This window comes from Triturus cristatus, chromosome 11 (assembly GCF_964204655.1).
Source record: "Triturus cristatus chromosome 11, aTriCri1.1, whole genome shotgun sequence".
NCBI lineage: Eukaryota > Metazoa > Chordata > Amphibia > Caudata > Salamandridae > Triturus > Triturus cristatus.
Window position 1 is genome coordinate 684,515,567 of NC_140594.1, and position 27,441 is coordinate 684,543,007.

At 42.0% G+C, this 27,441-nt stretch overlaps 1 protein-coding gene across 1 annotated transcript; it reads right to left on the bottom strand.

The window, feature by feature from the left end:
* Positions 1-927: 927 nt before the first annotated feature.
* On the bottom strand, positions 928-27,441 carry LOC146785323 (uncharacterized). Its single transcript, XM_085633018.1, has 3 exons — positions 27,332-27,441; positions 19,790-22,954; positions 928-1,321 (listed from the first exon to the last, which is right to left on the bottom strand). The coding sequence occupies exons 2-3, from the start codon at positions 22,909-22,911 to the stop codon at positions 928-930; spliced, it is 3,516 nt and encodes a 1,171-aa protein (XP_085489144.1). The 5' UTR covers positions 22,912-22,954; positions 27,332-27,441.

Consider the following 27,441-nt stretch of genomic DNA (forward strand, 5'->3'; position numbering starts at 1 on the left):
CTCTGGGACCTTTGCCCTGGCCCGGCATTCTCTTATAAAAGGACCCCCTTTTCCGCAATACAGACACAGTTTCTGTTGTCGTCTTTTCTCTCGCTCCTCTGCGGAAAGGGGACCTCGGATTCCTCAGTTTTTCATGGGTTCTGACCCATCCGCTATCTTGGGGTGTTCTTCCATGGATGGATGGGGCCGAGGAAAGGCAAAACGTGGTTCTCCTATGCTTTTGTCCCCCTTTCTTTCCTGCAACCGATGGTCCAATTGAACGGTTAGCTCAATTAGCTCTTCGCACGACTGAGGGAACTGTACTACTTGGGAAAGAACGTCCTTCAGCTCCCCCTGTAGGCCTTGAAAGAACTAGTTTGGTTTAAGAAGGTTTCAAATTTTTTCGGATCTCCGTAGAAGTGTTCAGGGGGTGCTAAAGGAATCCCGGGGTTCTGTATGACATGGACCGTAGGGGCGGTGCCTACAGCGGGAGAGGTGGCTACGGGTGTGGAAAAGAAACCGGTGCCCTTGGACCCTTCCCCCAGGGATGATGCTGGTGGCGGCAATGTCCACTCCCTGATATAAGAGCTTTTCCCTGTGTTTGAGGGTGTACTAGAGAGCCCCGCTACCTCCCTACGTAGGGTCCCATTTCGTTCCTAAGCTCCTGGGTCTCTCTGAGGGAGGTCTGTACTTCCTGCTGGACAGCAGTAATGCTCTCCAGCAGTGTGGACATGACCGCTGCGGCGTCCATCACTCAGGCCGACAATCTTCTTGGGCTTGACAATTACGGGTGTGGAAAAGAAACCAGTGCCCTTGGACCCTTCCCCCAGGGATGATGCTGGTGGGGGCAATGTCCACTCCCTGATATAAGAGCTTTTCCCTGTGTTTGAGGATGTACTGGTTCTAGAGAGCCCCGCTACCTCCCTACGTAGGGTTCCCATTTCGTTCCTAAGCTCCTGGGTCTCTCTGCGGGAGGTCTGTACTTCCTGCTGGAGAGCAGTAATGCTCTCCAGCAGTATGGACATGACCGCTGCGGCGTCCATCGCTCAGGCCGGCAATCTTCTTGGGCTTGACAATCTGTTGAGATGTCAGCGGCTCAAAGTAAGGAATGCCACTAACCTCGGAAGAACACCGTCGGGAGCGATGGAGCATGGAATACCCCCCCTCAACCCCGAGGCGCAGTCCCACACAGAGTGAAGGAGACACCACTATGTGAGAAAGCCCCCCGGGGAAAAGGGAAGTGGAAAAAATACGAAAGTGCTGCTTAACAGCTAAGTGCGTCTTAGTCCTGCGTCTGTTTTCAGGGTTCTGTACAGATGCAGAAGGAACTCCCCGGGTATAACTATAGAAGAGAAACAAACAAGAAGCGTTGTGGGTTAGCGCTCTCCCTAACAACTCACTTCACACACAAGCGTTGCTACGTCTCCCAACCTTGCCACCCCGATACTCACAGGGGAATGTAGCAGCAATCACAGGGAAAATATGAGGGACTGAAGGTGTGTTTCTGCTTCGGGAAGCAGGTCCTCCACCGGGTTGGGTCCTTCAAGGAAATGCAATGTCTCGCAAACAAGTACCCCACACACACACCCCAATGCGATATGATAGTGAAGCAGCTTAACAGAGTACCTGGTGGGGCGCTCCTGCGCGTCTCTCTCACGCACGGGTTTAGCGCTCAAGTCTCTTGGCAGCCAACAGAGTACCTGGTTTGGGCGCTCCTGCACCTTTCTCACCCACGGGTCCAACGTTCACGTCTCTCGCTGTCCCGCGAGGGAAATGCCTCCGCTCTGAGCCGTCTGGCTGTTCTCCGGCCCTAGTATCCTTCTCCTCAGTACTGATCCCGCGGGGATTACCATCCGCGTTCTTCTCCCGGAAGGATTGTCAAGCCCTGATCCCTGGAAGAGGGAAGGGCTTTATGGTGGCAATTCCGGCGGCGAATCCGGGATCTTCTTCCGGGTCAACCGCCATAGGCATGCCGGGATTTGTAGTGCTGGGCGTTTGCGTACTCCCCGGCCTCCCCCTTACGCACCATGCTTTCCGTACTGCGTGCTGGATCTTGGGGGTGCATGGGGGGCATTGTGTCTTGCCCGTAGCGCCCTGGCCTTGGTACGCACAAATCGCGACAATAAGCCAGCAGAAGAGAGCTAAGAGAAAATCTTTAGGAAATAGGGCCAAACTTTCAAGGGTTGCTATCTTCCCATATTTGGGTGTACTTTTTTGATTAGCAGGAATCGTGGATCTCTCAAGAAATAAAGAAAAAAAACACTTAGTTAAGAGCAGTGGTGGCAACATTTGCTTTCGCCAGGAGATTAGGAGCTAAGCTGATAAAGGCTTTGATCAAGGTGTACCAAGAAAATTGTATCCCCATGGCTAGCTATGGTTTTGACTTCTGGGGATACACAAATTGTAGGGAGATGCAAAGGACAGAAGATACATTTCTGAGAAATATTTTGGCTGTTCCTGCGAGCACCCTGTCTTTCATGTTACATGAAGAACTGAACATAGGGTACATATCGGATTTGATCATCTTGGCCTTGATTTTGCGATGGCTTAGAATTTGGGCAACCCCTGCTCTCAATTTAAATAGGTTAATGTTTAATGACTGGAGGGTGGGCTTAGTATCCCCTTGCTTGGATATGTCAAAGGCTGGTTATACAAAGTGGGTCAGACAGATTTGTTCGACAACCCGGCAACCTTGAGAAAAAGGAATTTGTTGTAAATACAGAGCCTACTATTTCAATCATGGCTGTGGTAAGAGAGGGGAGGGAGCTTATCAAACCCTCAGTGAGAGTACACATTATGTTGGTAACGGGCCCTGCAATTGAGCAGTATTTGGTGACGGTTATTAACCCACACCATAGGTTTTTATTGACCAGGTTTAGGTTTAATATGATTTATTGGTTCTTGGATGGCCCCACAGGATTCCATAAAATTGAATGCCTGGCCCCTTGCCCCTGCAATAACTTTTCTGTACAGCATATCATGCACTTTATATTATGTTGTGATTTCTATTTGCTTGTAAGGAACCGTTTTATTTTTACACTGTTAATAGGAATGGGCTTACCGCAAGCTAAACCAGCAATGATATACTTGCAAATGCTCATGTCCCCCTTGGTTACTTGTAGCATTGCAAGTTTTTTGGGAGGGGGGTACTTAGGGGCATATTTACAATAGAAGTGGCGGAGCATAACACCGCGCTCTTCCACTTCTGAAACGTAGGGCTGCACCATTTTTACGACAATATGGTGCAGCCCTGCGTTTGCCCCTGTGCTGGAGCTTAACTTAGCAGCCTAGCGCCAACGCAGACACCCTTGCACCATAGAGCAAGGGTATCTGCGTTGCAGGAAAAGATTGTTTATGTGCAGGAAGGTGTCCCTTCCTGTAGATTAACAATCTTTGAACAGAGTTTTGTAACTTTTATGTGTGCTGCTTAATGCAAAGTTGCAAAACGTAATTGTTTTAAAAATGATTGTGTTTGTGCAGGAAGGGACACCTTCCTGCACATGAACAATCAATGGCATTTAGCTGTTTCCATGTGTGCTGCAAAGTGCAGTACACATGGAAACAGCAAAAACAAGGAGTAATTAAACATTTCTCCTTGTTGTGTCAGTGTACAATCAGGTTTTCACTGGTCTTAATTTTGGTGCTTCCCGATATTTACTCCACTCTTGTAAATATGGGGCAGCGTCAAAATCAATGGATGTTGTGGCGGAACCCCCATTGCCCTCCCCATCCATACTAAGTATACATAGCGTGAAAGGGTGCCTTATTTACAAGGCAGCGTTAAACCACGTTAAGGGCTTAACTCTGCCTTGTAAATAAGGCAAAGCCCCTATCGCCACTGCAAAGCCGTGAAATGTGACATTATGGTGGAGATAGGGGCTTGTAAATATGACCTCCTAGAGTCAGAAAAATAACTTTTTGGAGCGTAGGTGTGATTGTACATGAGATATTCAGATGGGATGGCTTTATTAAAGCAGTGGTGGAGTACCTCTTGTTTATCTATGCCTAGGTAATATTTGTTTTATGATTTTGAATGAGTTCCAACATGGATCTTATGATACTGGCTTTTAACATGGCACTTGTTTTAATGAGTATTATTTTATGATATGGAACTCTTTATTAAGGTATGTGTTTAATGGATATTATTTATGTTATGGTTTTTAATGTCGTTATGTATTCTGGATCTTTTATGGTTATAAAATTAACGTATAAAGTATTGCTGACTGACTGACACACTTCCCAACATTATAATCACATTGTTTTGAGTGCATCATTAATTCATCGATTACAATTATATTCATCATAAAAATCATTAGTATGCACACATTATTTATTGCTCAAAAATGCACATTTGAAAAATCTTCAACACACATATCTGTCAAGTCATACCAGAGTTCTAAAGGATCAATTTGAGAGGTAAGTAAAACACTTTCGAGGAAACCAATCATGTCAATGAGCAAGACCTCAAGTAATTGATTATTTAAACGTTTGTGAAGAAAGGCAGCAAAACCAGCAGGACTCCAAGGTTGTTCTGGAGTACAGATGGTCTGGTTGCAGATGCAGGGAAGATGGCAGAGAGTTCCTGAGTGATTATTCATGGGGTTAGGGGAAATATCCCCCAAAACGCATTTAACAAAACAGACTCAAGAAAATCAGTCTTGGGCCTAAGACTGATTACCCTATTAGCTAACAGACTTATGCTTGTGGTTAGATAGAAGGGTAGGAATTCTGGAGAAGTTACAGGAACAAGTCATGAAGAGTGTTTTGAGTTAGACACAAGTATTTGTTCTTTGAACATTGCTCAATTAGTAACAAGTGTGGCAATTTTTTTGCCGTTATGATGTAGCAGCAGCACCAAGCCAAGATTAAAATGAAGAGAAAAGAAGAACCTCCTTAAAGGCATTATTACAATTCTCACGTATACTCAGTAAACATATGTAATGTAGGATATTATAATTCTCTATGCCATTGCCATAGAGGAAGTAGCAGGAGAAATCACAGTAAGGCTCTCAGAATATGGAAAATGAACTGTCTGACAGAACAGACCCTTGGATCCAATGATAGAAGCCGAATCCCAGCTGTGAAACTTCACTGTTGATAGAGGAGTTGTGCCCATGGTGGAGGGTCAGCTGGGATCCATCTGTCCAGTGAGCAAGATATCTCTTTTTATGTGGAGCCTCTAGGGATAACTGAGCCTGCACACTAGGGACATGTGTACTACTGTGGTCTTAGACTTGCATGACAGAATTTGCTTCACTATGCAATATAAGAATAATTATGCTTAGGTGCATTTTGGCAGGTTCCCAACAATTAGAGCTCAAACACACGGAGCTACTCACCTTGAACCCAGGGCCACTGCAAAAGTACCACAAATAGAAGATATTTCTAAATCAACTTGCTATACTACAAATTTCTGTTTTGCAGAAAAGACAATGTAAACACTGCTGTAGTAGTACACGTGTGTCCTGAGAGTTTCTGAAGATAGTTAAGCAAGTTTAAACCTCTATCTGCAGGTTAATAGTGGGTAAGGTGTCACACTTTATTGGGACAGCAGATCCCCAGGACGTGGTTGCTGTAGTTGGATTTGAGGTGTCCCATGTCGGGCTTTGGTGTAAATGAAACAGGAGAGCCCGCCCTCTATGGTTGGCTCTTCCCTGAGAGCCAGACAGTCTTTCGGGGCAAGAAAAAGGTGCCTGAGAGGGCCCTCCAGCAGGGGCAGCCAGGGGATTTTCAAAGTGGTGGAGCACAGCACTGAAATGAAAGCAAAATGAATGAGCACAGCAAGCAGGCTTAAACAGAGAAAGAAGGGGAGGTGGCGGGGTGAGGGGGCATAGGGTAAGCTCCTAGATTTTTTATTTCCCCTTTGTTTATGTAGTACAAACGCGACCTGAAGGTACTGGAGTGCTTTACATGACCGTGAGCTACAATACATTAGGTCACATTTATTTTGTAGGCATTAGAGAGTTTGCCCAGAATCACACACTGTTGAGCTGACTCAGATCTTGGTTCTCTACTTCCAAATCCTTTACCGTAGATCTGACGTCAGTGCCATGGATACCTAACTACCTTGGAACTATTCTCACATGTCACAGCTTCATTAATGTAGAAGGAAGCTGGCATATGCCTTTTAGTTTACTAATAGAATTGTCATCACAGCAGGGCAGGAATATGTCTCAGTTCGAGTTTAAAAACTTGCACTTTTAATAAAGATTAATTCACCAACGTAATCCAATGTACTAAGGTGACACACATCTGTGTGTTCAAGAAATACACTGTTTTTCATTTTCAAGTCACCATATCTTGGATCAATCCCGGCATCCCTGTTTGACCAAATTTTGTCATCCTAGGCAAATACTATATTTCGTCGTCCTTCTCTTTTTAAAACATGGGTGAGGACAAGATGACTTGTATACCCTCAGTCAAGTATTAGGCACCCTTATGACTGACTCTGTCCCATTATCGCCAGCATGAATACTTGGATGGTGTGGATGAAACAGTGGCTCAAAAAGGGCTGAAATGGGACTGTGGCTGAGGGACATTGAAAGCTGGTTGAACATAAGTAATAATGGTCTCTCTGCTTATGCCCTTCCCTCAACACCTTGCCTCAGTGTCCGGGCCCACCACTAAACCTGGAAGATAAGGTCTATGTTACCACCACACACTGACTCGCTGACTGTTCTGGCCTGGTAGATTCAACCATTCCAACTTCGTTTCTTCAAATGGGCACTCCTATTTTTTATTTTATTTTTAAAAGGATTCAGAGTGCTTTACATGAGCACCAATTACATTACATAATGTAACATTCAATCTGCAGTTGTGGGGAGATTAAATGATTTACCCAGAAGCACGGGCTGTTGAGCTGATGCCAAGAATTCACAGATATAATCTGGTGTACTGAGGTAACACACATCTGCATGTTAAAGAAATATGCTGTTTTTAATTTTCAAGTCACCTTATCTGGAATCAATGCCAGCATCCCTTTTTGGCCAAATTGTGTGATCCCAGGCAAATACTCTATTTCATCAGGCCTTCATTTTCTTTGTTATTGCATAAATGAGGTCAACAAGGCTGGTGTACACACAGTAAAGTATCAGACTTCTTTATTACTGACTGTGCCCCAAACATTGGGGACCCTTGACCCTGTCCACAGGCAGGTCGCTCCCCCATGCCTCACAGCACCACATTTGTGCACGTGGCCCCTGCTTGCTGCCGCTGCTGCAAACTCGAGGCCCCCTGCCTCGGTCGCTTTGGTAATTGTTAGCGCTGTTGTTGCCCTCATTTTGCTGCATTGCTCTCTGTGACCTTTTTCCTTCTGTGCCCTTGTGCCCTTTGTCCGTTGTGCCCCTTTTGCCCTTTTGATTTTTGGGCCCTTTGTGCTTTGCCCCTTTTTTGCCTTTTGTGCCCTGTGTGCCTTTGCCCCTTTTGCTGACCTTCCGTGCCCCTGCTCCCTGCCCGTTTTCCCGCTGCTGCGTCCCCTGCAGCCCAGCCCCCTGCTCGCCCATTCGCCGCCCCGCTCCTGACTCCCAGCTGCTCCTCCCTCCCACCTCCCCTTTATATGGCAGCCACGCGCAGCGGGTGCACTGCTGGTGCGCCAAAGGCGCACCTAAGACAAGCCCGTCTGCGCCCGTCCGCGCCTGGACCGCGCCCAGTGCCAGAATCCATGGCCCCCGCGGATGCCACGACGCCCGTCTCCGCTACGATGCCAGCACCCTCCACGCACTCAACACCGGAGGATCACACACCTGCTTCCTGGCCTCCCCGAAGTGCACCCACGGACCGTTCTGCTGCTGTAACTGCAGCTTCACCAGCATCCGATCCGCCAACCCACCCACCGGGAAAGATCGCAACCACCTCAGATGCATCCTTTTCAACACCCGCTCCGCCCGCAAACACGCCGTTGAACTCTGGGACCTACTCGACTCAACCGACCCAGACGTCACCTTCCTGACCGAGACCTGGATGAACGACCCCTCGCACCCGACATCGCCATAGCCATCCCTTACGGCTACAAGATCACCCGCATAGACCGCACCAATGGAGTAGAACAACAACAACACCAACTCCACCACCCTGATTGACAACCTCACCAACCTCGGACTCAGACAGCTCGTCACAACGCCCACCCGCTCCGCCGGCCACACGCTTGAACCCATCTTCTCCGCAAGCTCCCACGTCTCCTTCAGCCACACCATCGAAATCCACTGGACCGACTATCGCTGCATCCACTTCACCTTCCGGAAACCCACCACGCACCACCGCACCCAACAGATCCCCCACCGCAGCTGGAACAAAATCGCCGAAGACCAGCTAAACACCGCCCGCGCCTCAAGTACACCCGCCGACCCCACTGACCCCAACTCCGCCACCAGTGACCTCAGACGCTGGATCGACGACTGCATCAACACTCTCACCCCGATCAAGAAACCCTCCAACAGACGCACCAACAAGAATACCAGCTGGTTCACTGCAGACCTCCAGACCTCCAAGCAAACTTGCCAAAAACTAGAGAAAAAATGGCAACGCGAACAGACACCAGAGAACCACTCAGCCCACAAGAACGCCATTCGCCAACACCATCACCTCATCAGATCCGCCAAAAGGACCTCCTTCGAGGACCACCTCAAAAACAACGCACACAACAGCAAAGAGCTCTTCAACATCGTGAAGGAACTCTCCAACCCCAGCTCCAACACCAACGACATCCCACCATCGCAAGACCTGTGTGATGCCCTGGCCACCTTCTTCCATCGCAAGGTCGCAGACATCCACGACAGCTTCAACAACCTCCCCACCCCAACAGCCAACGACTCCTCAGACCCCACGGCCACCACCCACAGTGACCCCCTGCTCACCTGGACCAACATCAACAACGAGGACACCATCAAAATCATGAACACCATGCACTCCGGCTCCCCGTCAGACCCGTGCCCTCACCACATCTTCAACAGAGCCAGCACCACCATTGCACCCTACCTCCGAAAGGCCATCAACATCTCCTTCGAGACCGTGACCTTCCCGGAGAGCTGGAAGCACGCCTAGATCAACGCCCTGCTCAAGAAACCCAAGGCGGATCTGAGGGACCTCAAGAACTTCCGGCCCATCTCACTGCTCCTGTTCCCGGCAAAGGTCATCGAGAAAAACGTCAACAAACAGCTGACCCGCTACCTCGAGGAGAACAACATCCTGGACCCATCCCAGTCCGGGTTCCGCAGCAACCTCCGCACCAAAACTGCCCTCATCGCCGCCACCGATGACATCAGGGCCCTGCTGGACAACAACGAAACGACGGCCCTCATCCTCCTGGACCTATCAGTCGCCTTCGACACTGTCTGCCACCACACCCTACGCACGCCTCCACAACGCAGGGATCCGAGACAAGGCTCTGGAATGGACCACCTCCTTCCTCTCTGGCAGAACCCAGAGAGTCCGCCTCCCCCCTTTCCACTCCGAAGCCTCCGAGATCATCTGCGGCATACCCCAAGGATCATCCCTCAGCCCGACATTGTTCAACATCTACATGGCCCTGCTCGCCCACGTCGCCAGACTGCATGACCTCAACATCATCTCCTACGTCGACGACACACAGCTGATCCTCTCCCTCACCAAGGACCCCCTAACCGCCAAAACCAACCTCCACGAAGGGATGAAAGCCGTCGCTGAATGGATGAAGAACAGCCGTCTGAAGCTGAACTCAGACAAGACGGAGGTCCTCATCCTCGGCCCCACCCCCTCAGCCTGGGACGACTCCTGGTGGCCGACCGCCCTGGGAGCTGCACCGACACCCACTGACCACGCATGCACGCATAGGATTCATCCTCGACTCAACGCTCTCCATGACCAAGCAAGTCAACGCCGTCTCCTCTTCCTGCTTCAACACCCTCCGCATGCTCCACAAGATCTACAGGTGGATCCCCACCCACACAAGAAGAACAGTCACCCAGGCCCTCGTCAGCAGCAGGCTGGACTACGAAAATGCCCTCTATGCAGTAGCCCCGGCCAAACTGCTGAAACGACTGCAACGCATACAGAACGCCTCCGCCCGCCTGATCCTCGACAACCCTCAACACAGCCACATCACACCCCACCTGAGAGACCTGCATTGGCTCCCCGGCAACACAAGGATCACCTTCAAGCTCCTCATCCACGCACACAAGGCACTCCACGACACCGGACCAGCATACCTAAACAGTCGACTCACCATTTACACCCCGAACCGCCAGATCCGCTCCGCCGACCTCGCCCTTGCCACCGTTCCCCGCATCCGAAGAACGAACTGCGGCGGCAGATCATTCTCCCACCTCGCTGCCAAGACCTGGAACACCCTCCCCATCCTCCTACGGCAGACCCAGGACCTACTAACCTTCAGGAGGCTACTCAAGACCTGGCTATTCGAGCAGTAGCAGCACACCCCCCCCCCCAGCGCCTTGAGACCCTCACGGGTGTGTAGTGCGCTTTATAAATGCCTTGATTGATTTATTGAACCATCACCAGCTAGGCTACCTATGGGTGAACCAATGGTTCAAAAACACATTACATGGAACTGTGGCCGAAGAACATTAAAGGCTGTTGGAACATGAGCAATAACAACCTCCCTGCTTATGACCTTCCCCCAACACATCGTCCTACTGTTGGGGCCCACCACTAAATTGGAAAGATAACATCTATGTAAACACCACCATGCACAGACTCGTTGACTGCTCTGGGGCAGATTGAACCGGTTCCAACTTCCTTCTTCCACGTGAATGGTGGGCACTGCATACGCTCCAAGATTATTTATTTTTTTGCATTTTCATTTAGCTTAAACTCGACCTGAAGTTGTTGGAGCACTTCACATGTGCACCAGTTTCATAACATAAGGTCACATTCATTTTGTAGGCATGAGGCAATTAAATGTATTGCCCAGAATCACAGGCTGTTGAGCCAATGCAGAGACTCAGAACTTGGTTCTCCAGTTCCAAACTGGGCAGCTCAGGTTGTAACTCCCCTTCCCCCAATACCTCCTCCTACTGTCCGGGCCCGCCACTAAACTTGAAAGATAACATGTATGTAAACACCACCACACACAGACTCGCTGACTGTTTCGGGGCTGATTTAACCATCTCCAACGTCCTTTTTCCACGTGGATGGTGGGCCACTGGGCACAATCCTAGATTATTTTTATTTTTTATTTTTAAATAGCACAAATTCGACCCGAATGTATTGGGGAGCTTTACATGAGGCAGATTCAACTGGTTCCTTCCAACTTCTTTCTTCCATGTGGTATATTTTCTTGCTGGTACTTGGCCTGCATACCTAACTAACTTATTCTGGGAGGAAGCTGCTGGATTCCTCCCTTAAGCCAATCCTTTATGATAATAAACAACAGCAATTTGGTTGGCAGCGGTCACCTTCCCACCCACTCAAACTTTCTTCCATCAGCCTGCCCGCCCCGGGCCTTTTTTCCTAATGCACTCTACTAATCCTCCCACAACCCGTTAAAAATAACACCCAAAAAGGAACCGTATACTTGGCATTGGATTTCACTACACACACTAATGTGTCGCCAATGCCCTGGCATAGGCCACGAGGGAGACCTCATACGGCCAATGCATGTGCACTGTGCAGGAGGTCACACTCCAGACTTCAGTCAAAACACCTCCCCTTCCCATCCCCAGGAAGAAAAACACAGATCAGATAAAGTTATCACCAAGCAAAATTTATTTTCAGCTGCTCAGTATTCCTAATCCTCTTTGATTCTTTCTCGAGGTTGTAGGGCGCCAACGCCCCTCATGTCCATTAAATCCAGCCACTGCTGCCCTCCAGGACCAGGATCCCAAATGCTGCTCTGTACTGCTGGGATATGAGGCCCTCTGTTACATCCTTGCTATTTTTGCAGTTCTCTTTAATTGAGTTTTTCTACCATAGTTTATGTAAATAAAAAGTCAATTACATTTAAAGTGCACATATCTCTGACTGCCAATGGAGTTGATATTCAGTATTTACTAGTGTTTTTCCATATTCCAGTTTTAAACCATCTACCCTCTCCTCAAGTATACCTGGACTGCTCGCATTGATTGCTTTTGGCGAGTCAAATATTCAAACAGAATACATTTATTATCTAATTAAGTGTGCTACTAACCACTGACTTCTCAATGAATGAGAGTAAGGACCTCACAGAAAAACAACCAATTGGATTGCAACCTCTGTTTCATTAGCATGACAGTCTTGAATTAGTTACTTTCCATACATAGAAAAGACAAACTGGAATTTAAGCTTTACCAAGGGGAGAGGCTCTTTCTTATCAAGACCAATTACATTAACAAATCTCTATTACAATTCATGCTTGTAAGACCTGTGTTAGAATGGGTGAACACAATGTCAATGAATACCATGATATGTGCAGGGCTGACAACGGCAATACCAATAAATGCAATGTCAATGCATGACATAATCTGTGCCCACATAACAATGTCAATATCAATAAATGCAATATCAATGTATTCCATAAACTACGCCCGCACAGCAGTGTTGATACTGGCAGTAATTATGTCAATGTATGCTATAATTAGGGCTCCCGGTTTTCCATTTAAACGGATTTTTACATATAAATACAGACGGAAAACAAGTTTTCCTATATATATATATATTCACTGAAAAAACCATAGGTTTCACACACGTTATAGTTAGCTGGACATTTTACTCGTAAAAAACCAATGAAATTGCCCCGTTATAGTTAGTTCAGCTAACTATAACTCGCGCGCCCGCAATGCACTGCTGATGACGTCACATATTACATCACTCATGACATGGTCAGTGACATCACTCATGACATCACTGATGACATCTCAAATGACATCACTGATGACATCACTGATGACATCATCCTTGTGATAGAGTGGCAGACCTCCTCTCACCTTAATATAAGCTTTGATACACACATTCAAAAATAGAGACTAAAAATTTCAAAACAATGGACATACCAATACCAGTTACAACAACCTCTTCAGTAATTCTAAGATCCACATACACATCCACTCATTCACCAACAGTCCTATACAGTCACTCATACATGTACTCACTCATCATATGTACTCATACATCTATACATCCTGTTACACAATGCCACTCATCCATAGAGTTACTCACACACATAGTCACTCATGCTAATAAAGAATCAAACATACATTTACTTGCATATACAGTTATACACACACCACCACACTTACTTCTACGGAAACTTACACATACTTAGTCTTTTAAACAATCACTTATAGAAACACATACTTATTCATACAGGAACTCTTTCAATCTCTCACTTTCACATATACTCACATATATACACCAATAGTCACATATACTAGTTTAAAACGTATGTAGTTACTCCTGAAGACACTATTGAGACAGTCATTCACTCACTAACACACCCATACACACACTCATCCACCCATACAGTCCTGCACACATGCTGTGTTCAACACATACAAACAGTGAGTCACTCATTCATGCACCGATGCACTACGTAATACCCCCCACCGAACCATGCAGACACTCAGACTGATACTCAAAAAAACAACTAATAACCTAAATAGGCACCCATGTAGCTACTCACCAACCCATGCAGCCACTTATACACAAAGTGAGAGACTGATACAGATATTTACATATTTAAACATTATTCACTAAGCCATGTATTCACTATGATACACTTAATCAGTCAGTTACACAATCAATTTTTCAAAAACAAATCATCCATTTAGACACTTATATACCCATTTATTCTTCCATCGACCATGAGATATACATATATAAAACATATTTAATTTTCAGAATAACACACATTCACTAGATGATGTCATCAGTGATGTCATCAGTGATGTCATTTGAGATGTCATCAGTGATGTCATGAGTGATGTCACTGACCATGTCATGAGTGATGTAATATGTGACGTCATCAGCAGTGCATTGCGGGCGCGCGAGTTATAGTTAGCTGAACTAACTATAACGGGGCAATTTCATTGGTTTTTTACGAGTAAAATGTCCAGCTAACTATAACGTGTGTGAAACCTATGGTTTTTTCAGTGAATTTCTAAGGTTTTTTAAATGCTAATTCCTAACTATAACGTGTGTGAAACCCATGGTTTTTTCATTGAATTTGCAAGGTTTTTTAAATGCTAATTCCTAACTATAACGTGTGTGAAACCCATGGTTTTTTCAGTGAATTTGCAAGGTTTTTTAAATGCTATTTTTTTTTTATATTCTTCATTTTTTTCAAACATATTTTTATTTTAATTTTCTTATCTTTTATAAAGACTATGCTTTAATTTTTAAAATCCTTAAATATTTTTTTTATATATATTTTTTAAAATAAACATGTAAAATTTATTTCCAGATTTTTTTTTTTTTTTTTTTATAGTACGCGTACCGTAAGCTCACGGTAAGCGTACGGTTTACGCAACGTCCGTAATCTATCTACGCTGCTTGCGTATAGTTACGCACTTTGCGTAGCCGCGCGTACTGCGCGTGGGACGCGTGCGCGCTTACGCAACACGCGCACGTTACGCGGAAGTGCCGGGAAATGACTGTTATGCGCATGTGCGCAAGCGCGTGTCTTTTTTACGCGCACGCGTACTTTTTGCCGTAAGCGCACCGTAAGCGTACCGTAAGCGTACGGTAGGTCATGTGATCTTGAAACACAACTTTTGATTGGTTGAAACTACTTTCAGTTCTAGAACTCTCCTACACCACACCCATTCCCCTCATTTCTGCTTGTGATCCCTTGGGAGAAGGAGCTGGTTTGTCTTTGGGATACGATGGCAGAACAGCAGAGCTCTTCTGAGAGTGAGGCTAGCACCAGCAGCACTGTCTTGAGGCAGAGAGCGAGGAAAGTAAAACCTTCTTATGTTTGGGATTATTTTACTTTTCCAGAAGGCCAGCAAAAGGTGAATGCACCCTTAGTTACTTGCAAGCTGTGTCAGCGTGTACTTTCTAGAGGTAATCCTGACAGGAAGTATTCCTTTGGGAATCACACCATGATGAGGCACCTCAAGGATGTACACAAAAGGACACATGCTCAACTTTTTGGAGGTAACTCTTCAGAAAGACGAGCCAGTACATCCACAGCAGCTCAGCCTGGACCATCACCTGCAGAGCTTACTCCTTCTTCTGCAGCTCAGGTGAGCCCTTCATCTGTGGGGGGAGAATCTCCTTTTGCTGGCCCTCTGGAAATGAACCCTCGATTTCGGAAGGTTGATATTCATTGCACATTTTGTAAAGCTCTAATTTGTTATAGGGAGACCAGTGTTTCCCTAGTGAATAACAAAATAGATCAGCACATTTGTAGCTTTGAATGATTTTCCCATGGTTCCTTTCCTCTGTCCCTGCATGAACACAACGGTTCTTTTAAGAGCCAACCTTATCTTTCATCTTTTTTTTACATTTTTTTTAAAAAACTTTTTTTTTTTACCGTACGCGTACGGTAAGCGTACCTTTTTTTTTATTTTTTAAAAAAAACACTAAAAATCATTTTTCACATTACAAGGTCCTTGAAAGACTACAATTATTACTATTGACTTACCATACTCACTGAAAAAAATATTTATTCATTTGTTTTTTTAAAAAATAGTTTTTAAAATGGTTGTAGTTTACGAAAATTTTCTATATCGATCTGAAAAAAAAGAAAAAAGTATTAATATTTTTAAAACATTTTATAATACAGTACACATATTTACATTTTTTCCCAAAAAATATTTTTGCCTTATTTTTGCTGTTTTCAGAATATATTGCATTTCACTATAAATTGTGAAAGCAATTGCATTCATCATTTTACAGCGGGCAAAAAAAAATAACAATCTCAAAGATTGTATTAAAAAAGCCCAGAATCTCTTCTCACTTAAACTTATCATTACAGAAATGCATATTATTCTTAAAAAATGTCATCTAAAAACAATACTTTTTTCTTTAAAATACCGTCTGATATTTTTGTTTCAGAAGTACATTCACAATAATATATCTCAAATAACTCCAAAATACATCTGATTTTATTTCCTTTAGGCCAAATAGTATTTTTTATTCTTTCCCTGGAATAAATTTCCAAGGGAAAACCATTAAAATTCTAAAGTTTAATCTGTCCAGATCTCACCGATTCTCTGTAACATTTTGGTTCACGAAAATTTTTCGAATAATTTATTTAGTCCACAATAGAATTGCTTACTTTTCCACATGGCCAAATAGTAATTTTTGAAATTATTTTTGAAAAAATTTCCAGTGGCAGTCCAATAACATTCCAAAATTTAAAATGTGCAGAAGTTACCGATAATCTCTAAATTATTGGTTTTTCAAAATTGCATTAAAAATTTAAAAAGTCCACATTACAATTGATTATCTTTCCTTTAGGCCAAATGATAATTTTAAAAATCTTTTTTCTACAAAATTGCAATGGTAATCCTGTAAAATGGTAAAATTATTTTGTCCAGATCTTGCCAAGTCTCTCTAAAATTTAGGTTTCAGGAAGATTAGATAGGAATTTGCTAAATCAAAAGGCAAACGTTGTTTGAAAATCAATTGGGAATCATTACACAGTGTCCATCCTTTTTCACATTTTAGATAAACTGTGTAATGTCCAGAAGTAACAGTAGGTCCATCATGGAAAATTATTGCAACAGTTACAAAAGTTTTTCCTGAAATTGATAATTGCTGTCCTGTAAACTTCTTTATTAAAGTATCCAATTTTGATCCATCAGCTCTACATCGTTGCATCATTAAAATTACATACTGTCCGTATTCCCTTAAAATTAATGTTGATAACATGTCAGAATTACACTCACCACATTTCATGCTATGATTAGCATCTTTAACTAAGTTTGCAAAAGTGACTGTTTTACTCTCTGGCAATGTCAAATAAATAAACCTTTCATTATCAACAATAGAACCACTTATATTATAACAATTATCACAACTATGTTCCCATTTATAAGAGAGACCAAAAAAAATGTCAATGGGAACTCCTTCTTCTTCCACTACCTGAAGAAAATACATCAAAAATTCGTGAGCATCTTGCTGTTCATTTTGAGAAAACTGTGTTCGTCCTGAACATACATCTAAAAGTTTTCTAATATCAGTAGCACTTTCTATTTGAGTTTTATCTTTACTCAGCTTTTGAAAAAGGAGACTGAGCTCTGAACAGAATCTTTTTCCCTGATTTATTATTATCTGCTCTTGCAAACTTTCCAGATAAAAAGCAACATTCAGCACTACATTTGCGTAGCAGTTGACACCAGAGCTATTTTCAAAATGACATCCTACAACCTGTTCTTCATTTTCCTTATTCTTTTTGCTTGCAATTACATCACTCCTCTTTTTTTTCCTCTTCTCTACATCTTCATTACAGATATTCTCATTTCTCCTTTTACGAGAAACTACACGTTTCTCCAACACAGGATACTGACCTAAATGAGGAGCATAGCTTCTTCTTAATCTATTATACTCCTTTACACAGTTTGTATCAGCACTAACTTTTGAGTCATCGAAGTCTATCATGAATAAACCTGATAATGTTTTGACTCGTGACAAAGCAACATATGCCATACCTTCTTTGAACACACTAGATCCAATGTTCACAAATGCACAATCTACAGTCAATCCTTGAGACTTGTGAATAGTTACAGCATATGCTAGAGAAAACGGAAACTGCTTCCTACGTACATATAAGTCTTTCACAAGCATGAAACGAACTGAACAACGACAAATGTCTTTAACTTCCTCTATCTGATCAAATTTTATTTTTAACCATTCAATTCCATCTTTTTTCTGATAATTAATAAAACCCACAACTCTTCCCATCGCTCCATTTACTAAGCCTTTTTCAACATCCAAATTTCTCCTTAAAAACACTCTACAGTTCATGCAAACATATAGATTTTTTTCTAATCCTGCTGTTTTGGAGATGTTCTTCTCTAGTGAGTCCAATTTATTTTTCAGTTTGCCTGTTACTGTGACAGTAATTCTTCCATCCTCAATTTTGTCCACTGCTTCCAATTTCATGATCTCTTCCTTTTCCAATTTCAAAAGCTCCTCATTGAATATTGAGCATTCACGTAGAGTTGGCATTAAGCAGATGACACTTTTGTTTTCTGCAATGTTCTTGTATATCTTCTCTGCAACTATTTCTTCCTTTGGAAATAAATTATGTAGCAGCCGAGTCTGTAATGCTTTTTTGCCAGCTTCTGTGAGTAGTCCAATCCTGATATCTTTCAGAATACTTCCATATTCTTCATCGTTTGCTTGCCTCATATTAGTTGTAAGTTCCTTGTACTCAAAGAAGGACCAAATATTTGTATTACCGATGCTTCCCAATGACTTCTTCGTGTCTTCATGTGTCACAGTATTAAACACTGGTTGTCCTTTAACCGGAGTAAGTTGCAAAAGATCCCCAAAAACGATGACGTGTTTTCCACCAAATAACACGTCATAGTCTGTCTTCAAAATTTGCTGCATTCTTAAATGCACAAAGGCAAGCATTAAGTTTGATACCATGCTCACCTCATCAATAATGAGAACTTGCATCTTCTTCAATACTCTTGAAACTTCCAAGCATGCTTCTCCAGTTAGCTTGTTGAATTGTATTTTGTTCTCATGCTCCACTGGTAACATTAGCAAACGATGTAAGGTGATTCCTTTTATGTTATATGCTGCTAACCCAGTTGGAGCAGTAACCACACAAGACAAAGTAGAATCTGTTTTTTGCTTTAGGTAGCTTCTGATGACTTTAATTAGGAAACTTTTTCCAGTGCCAGCTTGTCCGCTTACATACATCCTGATTGGATGAAATGATGTGCATGAGCACTCTTTTTTTTCATGTAGAAATCCGTGTTCAATTTTGTTTTTGATCTCTTCATAAATTTGTTGCTGCTCTTGATTCAGTTGTCTTTCCAAATTTTCTAAGTCTATAAATTCTTCTTGAGCTTGATTCATAGCCGTTTCCACTTCATTCATGGCTATTGATGCTTCATTTTCAACGATTGGTTGTCCTAGGGGATCTTGACTGTATGTTCCTGAACTTTGGCTGTCCTGAGAACTGTCTCTAGCAATTTCTGCTGCAATTGTAGTTTCCTGTTCAATTTCTTCATTTAACATTTGCAGATAAGTTGAGAATGTACTGCATTGTATGCTGTCTTTGCAAGCATTAAAAGAATCTTCATAGCTCTGGAATTCTCCCAGTAGTTCATCCTCTGAACGCCATGGTTTAAACAACTGTAAAAGAGCCAAGTAGTAAAATTCTTTCTTGTCGGTAGTGTCGCAACTCAGCTTCCGGTGATTTATCAAACTTCCTTTGGTTTGCTTCACCAAACATCCTTCTTCACCAACGACTTTATATTTTCCATTATTGATGTCTTCTGCAGCTTTCCGTGAATAAATGTAGTTCTGCAGCACTTCATAGAGACACATGTTCTCCAGATGATGACTTCTCTTGGGATAATATGTGTCCAACATGTTTGTTTTCAATATATCTGTACTTTCAGGTTCGAACTGTGCCAAATATTCAATTTCTCCAACAGATTTCAGTACCCGATTTCTCATTGCTGCAAGGCCTAAACTTGCCCAAATTATTCTTCTTGACTTCGAGTAGAGACTTGCAGAAGATAACCTATCTGAACATTCGTAGGATCCAATTTCTCGATGCGATAACATCTTCAAACTGAAACTGTACAGCTTCTTACTGACAGTCTTCTCGTGAGAAATCTCTTCCCACATTTCCTTCAATTCTGTTTTTTCTGATTTCGTAATGTAAGACGTTACATATCGAGCAACAGCAATGGAATTGTCAGCAACATACTGTATATCCATGTTAGCGTTCCACATGGATAAAATGACTGGGTTGTAGTCATTTATATTTTTTGATTCTTCTTTTCTTTTAAGGTTGTAGGTATTCTTAGGTGATTTTCTTGTGATAGTATGTCTCACAGCTGACATAAAACTGTTGACTCTTCCATTTGTAAGAACAGGTCTAGGAAATCCAAATCGACATTTAGTGTAGTATTTTTCTTTGCTCTTGTATTTCCGTCGACAGTATTTTCCACACCGATGACTTTGGAAACGTAGAACTTGCTCCTTTAACTTGTACTCTTCTGTGCTTTTAGGTATAGCACATGTTGCATATTCTTCAATGTAAGATAACACTGCTTCATCAGTATCTGTTCCAAACTTTGGGGCATCCTTGATCCACAGCAGCATATGAATATGAGGAGCACCTCTTGCCTGGTACTCTTTTCTCCAAAAGAAATCCACTACTTCTCCAAGGGGTGGATTTTTTTTATTGCAGATGAAGGACATCATAGCCTCAAATCTATGATTGAAATATCTGCAAACATTAACCGGATCCAATGAGCACAGTTCTCCTGCTGTCTTGTATTCGATGTTTTCAATGTTTGAATTGGCCTCTCGTAGAAAATCCAGTAAATCATCCCAAGCGTACTCGGCGCAGCTTAGGGTAAGGAACCATGTTGGTGTTCCTAAATTGCGTAACATGCATTTTAGTTCACCATGGCGTCGGTACCAATATTCATTTGTCCCACGCTGACAAGCCATCAGATTGATCAGTTGTGTTTCCAAATGATCATCTCGGTGCTGCACTTTCTCCATAAAATCCTTAGCAGACACATTTTGTAAATGTACTCCACTTTTTAAAATGTGATTTACTGCATAAGACAGTGCAGACAAGTCGCTTTCAAATAAAAGATGGAACAAATAAGGGATACTTTGTCGAAATCTGGGATCTTCAGCATATAGTCTTGTAGTCCGATACTCAGAAGCTGGAATCTGTTCCGGACGTTCATCGTATCGTCCTCCTTTTCCTTTAGGAAACAGCTGGGGAAAACATCGAGCTTCCAAGCTCTCCTCCCATACACTCACGGGATTTCCTTTTGCTTTCTTCATCTGAAAGAGATCAATATTGTCTCCCATAACTTCTTTCGAATGGAGAGGATGTATGCTAAAATGTTCATAAATTTCTTCTTCCTTTGACTTGTCCACTTTTTCAATTTGTCCACTTGGTGTTTCTGTATCTCCTTGTAAATCTTCTTCTTCTTCTTCTTCTACTATATAAATTGATTCATACCATTTGTTATTTTTTTTCAAATACAAATTTGCTCTTTGTACTTTCCGCACATCTACCAGCTCCTGCCAAATCTTCTTATTCTTTGTAGGTACACCATTAACCAGAATAATTAATGGTTCAGTTTCCAAAGTATCCGCATCAATAGTTTCCATATTTTTTTTCAAATCCAAGGGCAAATACACCACTCTACCTTTTAAACCTCTCACTAAATCTGAAGGAGGTAATTTACCAGTTTTGGGCTCCATACGTACTATGGTCTGGAACGGATGAACACATTGAATGAGTATAGACTCATATGTATTTAATTCAGAAAGTTCAGCAGGAATAGCATCCAATTCTAAATTATTATGTACAGCTCTGGTCGGCATTCTATTTTCCTCTAACTTGTTGTAGCAGTATTTACAAATACGCTGATCTTCACCCAATTCAAAACAATTTTCAAGAAATATATATGTTGCAAAATCCATCCACTTATAATTATCTTCATTTTCACTCTTTCTGTAGAGATCAACATTCCTAGTTTGTTTTCTATAATGAGTTCTGCGGCAACAAATACAAGTAACATTTGGTCTTTCATTAGAGACTATTGCAAATTTTGTTATGTGATCATTAAATGTCTTACTTACACAAGGTTCTACATTCTCTTCCACTTCTGCCTCATTTACTGTGTCCTTCTCTGCACTGTTTTGTTCAGGACCAAAGTAACAAAACTGAATTTCATCAACAACCTTCTCTACATCTGATACCGTTCCTCGGAACAGAGCCCTATTCAATTCATTTAACTTTATTGCTGGACTTTTGGCAAAATACAACCGTCTCACAAACTTTCTCATTTCAGTATGATGAACAGCCAGCATCCTAAAATGATGGAAAACACTATTGCACACTTTTCTAGATAGACAAGCAAGAGAATGACCCTGCAAACCAGTATTCTCTCTCACTCTGCATGGATCCAGACTTTGAAGCACCTTAATCTTTTGTTTTACACTTTTTTTACTATATTCTCTTAGAAACTCTCGAAATCTGTCAATAGATTCCTGACGCACAGTGCAAATACTACTACAATTCCAAGTGTACACTGGGGCTTTAGGACGTCTCCCCATTGCCTCATCTGCCATCACTTGTACCTCATCTCTTGGAACCATTATCTCCTTCTCCATTATGCAACCATTTTTTACTTCGTATGAACGACCTCTGGTGTCAACTGCATGCAGCAAACTATTACTTTGAAAATAGCTCTCTTCATTAAAAAAAGGTTCACTACTTGAGCTATGCATCCACTTTCCTAAAAACACTTTACAAAAATTTGTTCTGTTCACTACTCTTTTGCTTTTGCTTTGTGATTTCAGTACATTAACCATTTTATCTAATGTACGCATCCTATTCAAAATTAATATGAATAGTTTCCTTTTTAATTCTAATGCCTTTGCTGCAATGGCTTCAATTTCTTTTTTTCTCTTATAATATTTAGCCTTTTGCTTATATTTCTTTATATCCTTTATCAAATTGGACATAACTCTTCTCTGAAACATTTTTCTACGTATCTCTTTAAATGCTGTTTTTCTGTTTATGTTAAACTTTTCAATTGCAGAAGGTATATTTGCATTAACTAAATCCTCAATTTTTTGCTGTTCTGTAGGTTTTGTTACATTTTTCCGAGAACAGACATTTTGTACATTTTTGTTTGTTTTCAATATTTTGTTTAGGAATTGTCTTTTTTGCTTACCAGAAGATTTTTTCTTTTTCCCAACATCAGCATCTTCTACTAACTTTGGTCCTCCAGTTGTCCTCAAATATAGTTTTTTTTTTAGCGTTTTTTGAACTCGAGATTTTGTAGGCATCTTAAATTTTGTTCACTGTTCTTCAGCAATACCTGCAAAAAAACTAAAAAAAAAATTCTTTATTGAATTTAAATATATTACTACATTTCTTTTCACAATAGTCACAAAACGAAATTTCTTTGCCAATTTGAATGCACACAAACTCCTCTTTTTTTTTGGGCAAGTGAAAATCTGTATAACAAACTGTCACATTATGAAACCAAGCTGTTTTTTTTTCAGACCACCACCGTGTGTATTCTCTGTGACTGCCTACACTCCAGCAGGGGCAACCAGCCTTAGTGATGCTGAATGTATTTGCATTACAGACTTAAACCTGAAAACCCCACTCGCTTCTAATTACTGTGCATGACTATACATGGCAAGCACATGGGTGTGTGCTAAACCTCTGCTTCTTCCCCCAAAAATTCGCTCCTCTTTTCCATCTACTGCAACTGTGAAATCACCAGAGCAAGACGCAATACATTTCTGCCTATAATTCTTCTATGCACACAGAGTCATGTTTTCACATTAGTGCCAAAACGAAATTTCTTTGCCAATTTGAAAGCACACTTACTGCTCTTTTTTTTTCGGGCCAAGTGAAAATCTCTTTTTACACTTTGAAATCACTTTTACAGACTGACACATTCTGAAACCTTTTTTTTTAAATTTATTTAAATGCACATGTCCAAGCTGTTTTTTTTTCAGACCACCACCGTGTGTATTCTCTGTGACTGCCTACACTCCAGCAGGGGCAACCAGCCTTAGTGATGCTGAATGTATTTGCATTACAGACTTAAACCTGAAAACCCCACTCGCTTCTAATTACTGTGCATGACTATACATGGCAAGCACATGGGTGTGTGCTAAACCTCTGCTTCTTCCCCCAAAAATTCGCTCCTCTTTTCCATCTACTGCAACTGTGAAATCACCAGAGCAAGACGCAATACATTTCTGCCTATAATTCTTCTATGCACACAGTCATGTTTTCACATTAGTGCCAAAACGAAATTTCTTTGCCAATTTGAAAGCACACTTACTGCTCTTTTTTTTTCGGGGGCAAGTGTATATCTCTTTTTTCAATTTGAAATCACTTTTACAGACTGACACATTCTGAAACCTTTTTTTTTAATTTATTTAAATGCACATGTCCAAGCAGTTTTTTTTTCAGACCACCACCGTGTGCATTCTCTGTGACTGCCTACACTCCAGCAGGGGCAACCAGCCTTAGTGATGCTGAATGTATTTGCATTACAGACTTAAACCTGAAAACCCCACTCGCTTCTAATTACTGTGCATGACTATACATGGCAAGCACATGGGTGTGTGCTAAACCTCTGCTTCTTCCCCCAAAAATTCGCTCCTCTTTTCCATCTACTGCAACTGTGAAATCACCAGAGCAAGACGCAATACATTTCTGCCTATAATTCTTCTATGCACACAGAGTCATGTTTTCACATTAGTGCCAAAACGAAATTTCTTTGCCAATTTGAAAGCACACTTACTGCTCTTTTTTTTTCGGGGCCAAGTGAAAATCTCTTTTTACACTTTGAAATCACTTTTACAGACTGACACATTCTGAAACCTTTTTTTTTAATTTATTTAAATGCACATGTCCAAGCAGTTTTTTTTTCAGACCACCACCGTGTGCATTCTCTGTGACTGCCTACACTCCAGCAGGGGCAAACAGCCTTAGTGATGCTGAATGTATTTGCATTACAGACTTAAACCTGAAAACCCCACTCGCTTCTAATTACTGTGCATGACTATACATGGCAAGCACATGGGTGTGTGCTAAACCTCTGCTTCTTCCCCCAAAAATTCGCTCCTCTTTTCCATCTACTGCAACTGTGAAATCACCAGAGCAAGACGCAATACATTTCTGCCTATAATTCTTCTATGCACACAGAGTCATGTTTTCACATTAGTCCCAAAACGAAATTTCTTTGCCAATTTGAAAGCACACTTACTGCTCTTTTTTTTTCGGGGGCAAGTGTATATCTCTTTTTTCAATTTGAAATCACTTTTACAGACTGACACATTCTGAAACCTTTTTTTTTAAATTTATTTAAATGCACATGTCCAAGCTGTTTTTTTTTCAGACCACCACCGTGTGTATTCTCTGTGACTGCCTACACTCCAGCAGGGGCAACCAGCCTTAGTGATGCTGAATGTATTTGCATTACAGACTTAAACCTGAAAACCCCACTCGCTTCTAATTACTGTGCATGACTATACATGGCAAGCACATGGGTGTGTGCTAAACCTCTGCTTCTTCCCCCAAAAATTCGCTCCTCTTTTCCATCTACTGCAACTGTGAAATCACCAGAGCAAGACGCAATACATTTCTGCCTATAATTCTTCTATGCACACAGAGTCATGTTTTCACATTAGTGCCAAAACGAAATTTCTTTGCCAATTTGAAAGCACACTTACTGCTCTTTTTTTTTCGGGCCAAGTGAAAATCTCTTTTTACACTTTGAAATCACTTTTACAGACTGACACATTCTGAAACCTTTTTTTTAAATTTATTTAAATGCACATGTCCAAGCTGTTTTTTTTTCAGACCACCACCGTGTGTATTCTCTGTGACTGCCTACACTCCAGCAGGGGCAACCAGCCTTAGTGATGCTGAATGTATTTGCATTACAGACTTAAACCTGAAAACCCCACTCGCTTCTAATTACTGTGCATGACTATACATGGCAAGCACATGGGTGTGTGCTAAACCTCTGCTTCTTCCCCCAAAAATTCGCTCCTCTTTTCCATCTACTGCAACTGTGAAATCACCAGAGCAAGACGCAATACATTTCTGCCTATAATTCTTCTATGCACACAGAGTCATGTTTTCACATTAGTGCCAAAACGAAATTTCTTTGCCAATTTGAAAGCACACTTACTGCTCTTTTTTTTTCGGGCCAAGTGAAAATCTCTTTTTACACTTTGAAATCACTTTTACAGACTGACACATTCTGAAACCTTTTTTTTAAATTTATTTAAATGCACATGTCCAAGCTGTTTTTTTTTCAGACCACCACCGTGTGTATTCTCTGTGACTGCCTACACTCCAGCAGGGGCAACCAGCCTTAGTGATGCTGAATGTATTTGCATTACAGACTTAAACCTGAAAACCCCACTCGCTTCTAATTACTGTGCATGACTATACATGGCAAGCACATGGGTGTGTGCTAAACCTCTGCTTCTTCCCCCAAAAATTCGCTCCACTTTTCCATCTACTGCAACTGTGAAATCACCAGAGCAAGACGCAATACATTTCTGCCTATAATTCTTCTATGCACACAGAGTCATGTTTTCACATTAGTGCCAAAACGAAATTTCTTTGCCAATTTGAAAGCACACTTACTGCTCTTTTTTTTTCGGGCCAAGTGAAAATCTCTTTTTACACTTTGAAATCACTTTTACAGACTGACACATTCTGAAACCTTTTTTTTTAAATTTATTTAAATGCACATGTCCAAGCTGTTTTTTTTTCAGACCACCACCGTGTGTATTCTCTGTGACTGCCTACACTCCAGCAGGGGCAACCAGCCTTAGTGATGCTGAATGTATTTGCATTACAGACTTAAACCTGAAAACCCCACTCGCTTCTAATTACTGTGCATGACTATACATGGCAAGCACATGGGTGTGTGCTAAACCTCTGCTTCTTCCCCCAAAAATTCGCTCCTCTTTTCCATCTACTGCAACTGTGAAATCACCAGAGCAAGACGCAATACATTTCTGCCTATAATTCTTCTATGCACACAGAGTCATGTTTTCACATTAGTGCCAAAACGAAATTTCTTTGCCAATTTGAAAGCACACTTACTGCTCTTTTTTTTTCGGGCCAAGTGAAAATCTCTTTTTACACTTTGAAATCACTTTTACAGACTGACACATTCTGAAACCTTTTTTTTTAAATTTATTTAAATGCACATGTCCAAGCTGTTTTTTTTTCAGACCACCACCGTGTGCATTCTCTGTGACTGCCTACACTCCAGCAGGGGCAACCAGCCTTAGTGATGCTGAATGTATTTGCATTACAGACTTAAACCTGAAAACCCCACTCGCTTCTAATTACTGTGCATGACTATACATGGCAAGCACATGGGTGTGTGCTAAACCTCTGCTTCTTCCCCCAAAAATTCGCTCCTCTTTTCCATCTACTGCAACTGTGAAATCACCAGAGCAAGACGCAATACATTTCTGCCTATAATTCTTCTATGCACACACAGTCATGTTTTCACATTAGTGCCAAAACGAAATTTCTTTGCCAATTTGAAAGCACACTTACTGCTCTTTTTTTTTCGGGCCAAGTGAAAATCTCTTTTACAGACTGACACATTATGAATCCACCATGTGTAACTACAACAAAAACAATTCCCATTTCTATTATTCATTTCTTAAGTTACCACATACATCCCCTCTCAAACTGTAAACTCACCTTTAAAATTAGTTAGTTGTGAAAGAAATGTGTCACTCAAACAGCAGATTATCAGAGCCAGGATCTCTGTTCTGTACACCTCTCTCCTCTCAGCAGAACCAGATAATGGC

Coding starts and splice junctions, on each gene's coding strand:
- LOC146785323 (XM_085633018.1), bottom strand. CDS start 22,911: ATGCCTACAAAATCTCGAGTTCAAAAAACGCTAAAAAAAAAACTATAT. Junction 1,322..19,789: donor AACGCTAACATGGATATACA/GTATGTTGCTGA, acceptor TCTCTTCTATAG/TTATACCCGGGGAGTTCCTT.